Below are 9436 nucleotides of genomic sequence, written 5' to 3' on the forward strand. Positions count from 1 at the left end.
TAACAGTACTAAGCATGTGTTTGTAGGACTTACAGTTCTGAAACTGAAATGTACTTTATGAAGGTACTATACAATATGATGCCTTGTTTGGACAACAATGTCAGAGTGCAAGAGGTGGTAAACAGACAGCATATTAGGCCTACAACAGCTCATTGTTGACTATGTGGTGATGCCTCTGTGTGTGTGTGTGTGTCAGACCTTGCGTTTTGCCAATGCTGTTTGGTAAACACATTTCCCATCGGTCTGAATGTAGCTGATAGTCATACTGTTCTCTGTGACTACAAAGTAAGCGAATCCTCCGGACGTACGGTTGACAGCGTTGGAGAACCGTTGCCATGACGACGGGAAGGTCTCGATGTTTTTGGTGGACGTGTCTACAAAGTTCCCGCTCCCGCTGACCACATAGGAACTCCCATCATCCTCTCTGATAAACTGGTGAGAGTATAGAGAGTCAGGTCAACGTCAGTTGTTCAAATAAGTGACTGTAAAATGGGAACATTTGTCTATTCAGACTAGCACTTCAAACTGTCACTTCAAACTGTCACTTCAAACTGTCACTTCAAACTGTCACTTTGTTATTGTATGTATGGTCATAACATGTATAATAACCACCTGTATGCTGTGGTCGTGGCCACTCAGGTAGACTGTGACATTATACTTCTTCAGCAGAGGCCGTAGTCTACCCAGAAGACACTTTGTAGGGCCATGATGACCAATGGACCACACAGGATAGTGACCAGCCACCACAATGAACTCTGACCTGGGAGAGAAGGACAGATACAAGACTGTGTTAGCCACCTGAGCTAAAAGCAGAGGTATTATCTTCTGGAAGCTTCATGTCTCAGGCAAGGCTACTCATCATGCGCGTGGGGTTCATCAAACCAACTCTGTTACAGGAGTTTTCTATTCCACATTCAGTAACAGTTGAGGAATGTGTGTGTAGCAGTGTGAAGGTATTTCTTGATTCAAATAGTGATGAGAGTGGAGGAGTCTAAAAGAGGGGTGTGGTCAATCAGGGATATCTAAAAGAGGGGTGTGGTCATTCAGGGATCTCTAAAAGAGGGGTGTGGCCAGTCAGGGATCTTTAAAAGAGGGGTGTGGCCAGTCAGGGATCTCTAAAAGAGGGGTGTGGTCATTCAGGGATCTCTAAAAGAGGGGTGTGGCCAGTCAGGGATATCTAAAAGAGGGGTGTGGTCATTCAGGGATCTCTAAAAGAGGGGTGTGGCCAGTCAGGGATCTTTAAAAGAGGGGTGTGGTCAGTCAGGGATCTCTAAAAGAGGGGTGTGGCCAGTCAGGGATCTCTAAAAGAGGAATGTGGCCAGTCATGGATCTCTAAAAGAGGGGTGTGGCCAGTCATGGATCTCTAAAAGAGGGGTGTGGCCAGTCAGGGATCTCTAAAAGAGGGGTGTGGTCAGTCAGGGATCTCTAAAAGAGGGGTGTGGTCAGTCAGGGATCTCTAAAAGAGGGGTGTGGCCAGTCAGGGATCTCTAAAAGGGGTGTGGTCAGTCAGGGATCTCTAAAAGAGGGGTGTGGCCAGTCAGGGATCTCTAAAAGAGGGGTGTGGTCAGTCAGGGATCTCTAAAAGAGGGGTGTGGTCAGTCAGGGATCTCTAAAAGAGGGGTGTGGCCAGTCAGGGATCTCTAAAAGAGGGGTGTGGTCAGTCAGGGATCTCTAAAAGAGGGGTGTGGCCAGTCAGGGATCTCTAAAAGAGGGGTGTGGCCAGTCAGGGATCTCTAAAAGAGGGGTGTGGCCAGTCAGGGATCTCTAAAAGAGGGGTGTGGTCAGTCAGGGATCTCTTCATGGTCCGAAATCTTCCAAATCTTTTCTCAAGGCTCAAATGACAATTTATGAGATCAAATACTTTTATTTTCCTCCACCTTGATAAACATTTAATCCATCCAAGCCATTATTTACTCACAGAACAAGTCAACTGTTTCACCGATGTGCTTGAACAGTGTATACTTAATGAGAGGCTGTGTTTTGACCTCTTGTCTTTCAGGGCCAGTTTCCTGGAACCAGATTAAGCATAGTCCTAGACTATCTATGCTTAAACTATGCTTAATCTGGTTCCAGGAAACTGGACCATATGGACATACTTGCTGTTTGCCAGTCTGGAGTTGATCCAGTCTAACTGCTTGGCAGAAGCCCCCAGGTTTTCCTCTCCTTTGGGCTGGGTCCCCCCATAGGTGTTCCCACATAGCACCACTGTGTCAACCATCAGGACGGTCACCGACACGTTACTCTGAGGAACTTTGAACTGCAGCTCATAGTACAACTCGGGGAACCTCCTGAGGTAACAAGAGAAGAGAACAGCCCAGAAGGTTGTGGGTTGAATTCCCAACAGGGATCACATACTCTAAATGTATACACTATTTGAATGAAAGCATCTGCTAATTGGCATGTGAATGTTTTTTTTTTCTTCAGGATGCGTGGCGTAAAAGATTAAAACCACACAGTTAAAAGATCTTTACTAAGATGCTCACCATCTCTTCGATCTGCTCGAGTAAGCGATCTGAGCAGAAACGTTGTTAATGTGGTCATGGTTCCCCGCCACCAAGTACCAAGGGACGTCAACCAGCGAGGGTTGAGAGAAGACGTCCTCAAAGGTACACTTGCAGGGAAAAAAAAGATCATTACCAACCCAGGAAAATGACTGAAGGATGAAAAACCAGAGCGATATGATATATAACTGATATATAACATATCAATCGTCATGTTGTAATGCATAAAATTCTGTGTGCTGCCTACAATAATACAATCTGAATGCTCTGAAGAAATAGTTGATGTACAATCTTTTACCACAAGAGGACGTAATGCTTCACTTTATTTCTGAGGGGAAAAAAAGGAGAATCACGTGCTCTAGGAATGAGAAAAGAAAGTGTCCTCTTCACTATACAAGAACACGGTGATCTGGACACCGCTCCATCTGCCAGTTTGTGTTATGTCACTGGGTCCTTCAACTAACAAGAGGCGTCGCTACGGACCCTGGTTTCGATTCCAGGCTGTATCACAACCGGCCGTGATAGGGAGTCCCATAGTGCGGCGCACAATTGGCCCAGAGTCTTCTGGGTTAGGGTTTGGCCGGGGTAAGCCATTATTGTAAATAAGAATTTGTTCTAAACTGACTTGCTTAGTTAATAAAAGGTTACATTTTATTCATTTTTAAAAACACATTCTCTCTCAAAGAGTTGGCTAGCTGCCTAGAAACAGGGAACAACTGTGACGCAACACTTCTTATCTCAACGTATATTTCACAATCTGTTCCACAGAATGGAGCGTTAGATATTTTGTTTGCTCTCTTGCCATTTTCAAAGTCCCTCAGTATGTCTGTTGTACGTGTGTTCCGTGTTCACATTCTTCACAATGCCACACACGACAGATAGGTTAGATATGTTGAGATGTTAAGTTACAATCTAACTGCCTGTGGTAAGATATGTTTACTAGCTGTTGTCACAACAGTTGACGAGTTTGTCATCACGATAATGTTTGTCGTCGTGTGGCGTCTCAACCCAAGCCTATGGTTACGTTTACACAGGTAGTACATTTCTGTTTTTTTTGTTGTTGCCAATAATTGATCTTTTGAACAAACAGATCAGACTTGGGCTGCCTGTGTAAACGCAGCCTATGTGTTGCAGTGTGAACAGTGTTGCAGAGCGACTGTATTGCGAACTGTAGTGTGAAGTGACCTTGAAGCGGCGGTCATTTACATCCTCCACTCCGCTGTAGTAGAAATGATCTCCCAGACTGAGGACAAAGTCCAGCCCCAGACTTTGTGCTGTCCAGGAGAGCTCTTTAGCGATGGCCTGCTCGTGAGGGGTGTAGTAGGGGGTTAACGGAATGCCTCCCCAGTCCCCTAGCCCAACGAACCGCAGAGATGCTAAATGACAGGTGACACATTTACACAGCAGACCAAAATCTCATTCTTATTTTCTATTTCGTACCATTTCATGTGCTTGAACCAAAGACACTCTTTGGTATAATTACATTACAGTCTGAATTTAACTGGATATTAGGAAACAACCGCGCAGTAATACAGTAGTGAAGTTGATTTTGAGATCTGGTAGATAGAAAAGTGTACCTTGTTTCAGTGGCTGGCAGCATGGCCAGAATGCATGTAAGCACAGCAGTAGCAGCAGAGGAAGACGCTCCATTCCACCAGTATGGAGACGTGTAGACCTACCAAACAAAGACAAGGACGGGTTGAGCAGTCAGTCAAAGTGTCACACGCTGTAACAGAAACATCTTTATGGCTCTCTTTAGAACTGTTTTATAAAGAGGAAGCAGTATTTTGTGGTTTCAGAATAACTTCCTGCATTGAGCCATTTTAGAAGAAAAGACTCAGAACAGCAGCTGATTGGCTAAGCAATGTCTATCTACTCTGTAAACAGAAACTTTGAGTTACCTTTAAAACTGGATGCGATCACACAAGAAACCAATGCCGACCAGTCTAGACAATCAATTTAAGTGATCAAATTATTATACAATGGGGGTGTATAAGAATGCAATAGTATATTTGGAATGTAAATAAATGAGCTACATACAAGTGCACAGCATAGGTTGGAAAAGCATTCCAGGTGAAGCTGGTTGAGAGAATGCCAAGAGTGTGCAAAGCTGTCATCAAGGCAAAGGGTGGCTACTTTGAAGAATAAAAATATATTTTAATTTGTTTAACACTGTTACTATTTGGTTACTATATGATTCCATATGTGTTATTTCATAGTTTTGATGTCTTCACTATTATTCTACAATGTAGAAAACAGTAAAAATAAAGGATAACCCTGGAATGAGTAGCTGTGTCCAAACTTTCGACAGGTACTGTACAGTATATGAATACAATTACATGAAAACAAGAAATTTTGTACATAAATAAATAAAAAACATAATTTTTTCCCCCACCTGAACTTTAACACCTGACTTAATCTATAGCCTGACTATAAAGGTTCACTCAGTATGTCTCTTGATCTAATGATTTTGATGGAAGAATGGTCAGGCCACATCATGTGTGTACTTTAGTTCTACGCTCCAAAAGTCTGTAGTGGATATCAATGACCTTTCACCCGATAAGACCGAGAAGCATACCAAGAGAGGGCGTGTTCAAGGCAACAAAAAAATACATTTTTACGACTCAGGTGACTTTTTTTATTTTTTATGACTCTAAATATGAATTGGAAAAGTCCTTGCTGCAAAGTCCTCAGCTACATTACATTATGTTCCTGTATGAAACATATCTATGAGCTACTCAAGTGTCCTCATAAAGCAAATATATACTGTGAAGTCACAGCTCTCATCAAGCTAAATCTATGAAGGATAACAGACAAAGTCTACGGAGTTCATTCAGAGCGGTGACGTGTCACAGAGGACAGAACACATGAATTGTTTGAAGAGATGTATTTTTAACCTTTACCCTTCAGGGAGGAGTCATCCTCAATATCCAATCGTTATTCAGGGGGCGTCATGCTCAATATCCAATCATTCTTCAGGGAGGTGTGTTTCTGTCCTCCCATCATGTGATCCCAAGCTCAGGGTTGAATTACAACTACCTATACTTAAACCTGTCTAGCCCCGGGGTTCCGCTAGCGGAACTCCTCCCACATTCCACTGAAAAGGCAGAGCGCGAAATTCCAAAAATATTTTTTGAGAAATATTTAACTTTCACACATTAACAAGTCCAATTCAGCAAATGAAAGATAAACATCTTGTGAATCCAGTCAACATGTCCGATTTTTAAAATGTTTTACAGCGAAAACACCACGTATATTTATGTTAGCTCACCACCAAATACAAAAAAGCACAGACATTTCTTTCACAGCACAGGTAGCTTGCAGAAAACCAACCAAACTAACTAAGAACCAACCAAACTAACCAAGAAACAACTTCATTAGATGACAGTCTTATAACATGTTACACAATAAATCTATGTTTTGTTCGAAAAATGTGCATATTTGAGCTATAAATCAGTTTTACATTGCAGCTACCATCACAGCTACCACCACAAATAGCACCGAAGCAGCCAGAGTAATTATAGAGACCAACGTGAAATACCTAAATACTCATCATAAAACATTTCTGAAAAATACAGGGTGTACAGCAAATGAAAGACAAGCATCTTGTGAATCCAGCCAATATTTCAGATTTTTTAAGTGTTTTACAGCGAAAACACAATATAGCATTATATTAGCTTACCACAATAGCCAGAAACACAAGCCATTTACCAGCAGCAAAAGTTAGCGATCGTAACAAACCAGCAAAAGATATATAATTTTTGACTAACCTTGATAAGCTTCATCAGATGACAGTCCTATAACATCAGGTTATACATACACTTATGTTTTGTTCGAAAATGTGCATATTTAGAGCTGAAATCAGTGGTTATACATTGTGCTAACGTAGCATCTTTTTCCCAGAATGTCCGGATATTTTTCTAAAACTCACCAATTCTGACCAAATAACTATTCATAAACATGACTAAAAAATACATGTTGTATAGGAAATGATAGATACACTAGTTCTTAATGCAATCGCCGTGTTAGAATTCTAAAAATAACTTCATTACGACATGCAGCTTACGTTATAGCGAGAGCGTGCCCAAAATCTGGGCGCAAACTAATAGTACACATGTTCGACAGATATATGAAATAACATCATAAAATGGGACCTACTTTTGATGATCTTCCAGCAGAATGTTGTACAAGGGGTCCTTTGTCGGGAACAATCGTTGTTTGGTTTTAGAATGGCCTTTTTCCCTCGCGAATTAGCAAGCAAAACTAGCCAAGTGCCGCTAAGCTCTCCTTCGTGAACAAACGCAGTGAACGGAACACGCAAAAACTCCCCAAAAAAATTCAATAATCTGATTAAACTATATTGAAAAAACATACTTTACGATGATATTGTCACATTTATCAAATAAAATAAAAGCCGGAGATATTACACGTCTATAGGGAAAGCTTTTCAGAAGCCAAAGCTGATGTCCATCCCGCGTCATCCTGAACAGAGGAAATTGGGGTCCTGTCATTCCAAGAGGCCTCTTTTCACCATAGAAAAAGCTATAGATCCCATTTCACCTCTCACAGCCTATTGACATCTAGTGGAAGGCGTATGAAGTGCATGTATAGTCATAAATCTCAAGCAAAATGATAGGGAGGGCCTGGAACAGAGCCTCAATTTGAGATTTTTCACTTTCTGACAGGAAGTTTGCTGCAAAATGAGTTCTGTTTTACTCACAGATATAATTCAAACGGTTTTAGAAACTTGAGAGTGTTTTCTATCCAATAGTAATAATAATATGCATATTGTACGAGCAAGAATAGAGTACGAGGCCGTTTAAATTGGGCACGATTTTCCCCCAAAGTGAAAATAGTGCCCTCTATCCTCAACAGGTTAACACAGTGCTATCTACCTACCTGCAGTTGAAGTCGGAAGTTTACGTACACCTTAGCCCCCAAAAAATTTAACTCAGTTTTTCACAATTCCTGAAATGTAATCCTAGTAAAAATTCCCTGTCTTAGTTCAGTTAGGATCACCACTTTATTTTAAGAATGTGAAATGTCAGAATAATAGTAGAGATAATTATTTATTTCAGCTTTTATTTCTTTCATCACATTCCCAGTTGGTCAGAAGTTTACATACACTCAATTAGTATTTGGTAGCATTGCCTTTAAATTGTTTAACTTGGGTCAAATGTTTCAGGTAGCCTTCCTCAAGCTTCCCACAATAAACTGGGTGAATTTTAGCCCATTCCTCCGCACAGAGCTGGTGTAACTGAGTCAGGTTTGTAGGTCTCCTTGCTCGCACATCCTTTTTCAGTTCTGCCCACACATTTTTTTATAGGATTGAGGTCAGGGTTTTGGGATGGCCACTCTAATACCTTGACTTTGTTGTCCTTCAGCCATTTTGCCACAACTTTGGAAGTATGCTTGGGGTCATTGTCCATTTGGAAGACTCATTTGCGACCAAGCTTTAACTTCCTGACTGATGTCTTGAGATGTTGCTTCAATATATCCACATAATTTCCCTACCTCATAATGCCATCTATTTTGTGAATTGCACCAGTCCCTCCTACAGCAAAGCACCCCCACAACATGATGCTGCCACCCCCGTGCTTCACAGTTGGGATTGTGTTTATTTGGCTTGCAAGCCTCCCCCTTTTTCCACCAAACATAACGATGGGTCATTATGGCAAAACAGTTCTATTTTTGTTTCATCAGACCAGAGGACTTTTTTCCAAAAAGTACAATCTTTGTCCCCATGTGCAGTTGCAAACCGTAGTCTGGCTTTTTTATTGCGGTTTCGGAGCAGTGGCTTCTTCCTTGCTGAGCGGCCTTTCAGGTTATGTCGATGTAGGACTCTTTTTACTGTGGATATAGATACTTTTGTACCTGTTTCCTCCAGCATCCTCACAAAGTCCTTTGCTGTTCAGCCTCGTGTGGCTCAGTTGGTAGAGCATGGCGCTTGCAACGCCAGGGTTGTGGGTTCGTTTCCCACGGGGGGCCAGTACAAAAAAAATAAAAATAAAAGTATGAATGTATGTACTTGTAAGTCGCTCTGGATAAGAGCGTCTGCTAAATGACTTAAATGTAATGTAAATGCTGTTGTTCTGGGATTGATTTGTACTTTTCGCACCAAAGTACGTTCATCTCTTTGAGACAGAACGCGTCTCCTTCCTGAGCAGTATGACGGCTGCGTCGTCCCATGGTGTTTATACTTGCGTACTATTGTTTGTACAGATGAGCGTGGTACCTTCAGGCGTTTGGAAATTCCTCCCAAAGATGAACCAGACTTGTGGAGGTCCACAATTTTTTCTGAGGTCATGGCTGATTTGTTTTGATTTTCCCATGTAGTCACACAGAGGCTGAGTTTGAAGGTAGGCCTTGAAATACATCCACAGGTACACCTCCAAATTGACTCAAATTATGTCAATTAGCCTATCAGAAGCTTCTAAAGCCAAGCTGTTTAAAGGCACAGTCAACTTAGTGTTATGTAAACTTCTGGCCCACTAGAATTGTGATACAGTGAATTATAAGTGAAATAATTTGTCTGTAAACAATTGTTGGAAAAATGACTTGTGTCATGCAAAGTATATGTCCTAACCGACTTGCCAAAACTATAGTTTGTTAAAAAGAAATTTGTGGAGTGGTTGAAAAATGAGTTTTAATGACTCCAACCTAAGTGTGTGTAAACTTCTGACTTCAACTGTACCCACCACATAGCATTACCTACGCACCTTCCACAGTGTTACCTACTTACCTACCTCCCTCCCTCAGTGTTACCTCTCTCCCTCCCTCAGTGTAACCTACCTACCCTTCACATTGTGTTTCTTTCTATTTGATACCGAATCCTTTAGGAATTTTAAAAGGACATAAACCAGAAGCCCACTAAACACTGTCAGCAGGACATAACATTTTGGAACGTCACAGATAGAAATATGTTATGTAGAACA

The 9436-nt window shown here is 41.4% G+C and overlaps 1 protein-coding gene across 1 annotated transcript; it reads right to left on the bottom strand.

Moving 5' to 3' along the window:
* Window positions 1-35: 35 nt before the first annotated feature.
* On the bottom strand, window positions 36-4766 carry LOC129858954 (tartrate-resistant acid phosphatase type 5-like). Its single transcript, XM_055928210.1, has 6 exons — window positions 4079-4766; window positions 3687-3877; window positions 2484-2611; window positions 2097-2288; window positions 613-760; window positions 36-432 (listed from the first exon to the last, which is right to left on the bottom strand). Exons 1-6 carry the CDS (start codon window positions 4149-4151, stop codon window positions 193-195), a joined length of 972 nt encoding a protein of 323 aa, XP_055784185.1. The 5' UTR covers window positions 4152-4766; the 3' UTR covers window positions 36-192.
* Between the last annotated feature and the right edge of the window lie 4670 nt (window positions 4767-9436).

The sequence above is a fragment of the Salvelinus fontinalis genome, chromosome 7 (genome assembly GCF_029448725.1).
Source record: "Salvelinus fontinalis isolate EN_2023a chromosome 7, ASM2944872v1, whole genome shotgun sequence".
Classification (NCBI taxonomy): domain Eukaryota; kingdom Metazoa; phylum Chordata; class Actinopteri; order Salmoniformes; family Salmonidae; genus Salvelinus; species Salvelinus fontinalis.

What these genes read in the sequence shown, in the direction of transcription:
- LOC129858954 (XM_055928210.1), bottom strand. Translation starts at nt 4,151, where the DNA reads ATGGAGCGTCTTCCTCTGCTGCTACTGCTGTGCTTACATGCATTCTGG. An exon ending in TAAATGACCGCCGCTTCAAG is followed by an intron (nt 2,612 to 3,686) that starts GTCACTTCACAC and finishes TTTCCCTGCAAG; the next exon opens with TGTACCTTTGAGGACGTCTT. An exon ending in TCCAGACTGGCAAACAGCAA is followed by an intron (nt 761 to 2,096) that starts GTATGTCCATAT and finishes CTTCTCTCCCAG; the next exon opens with GTCAGAGTTCATTGTGGTGG.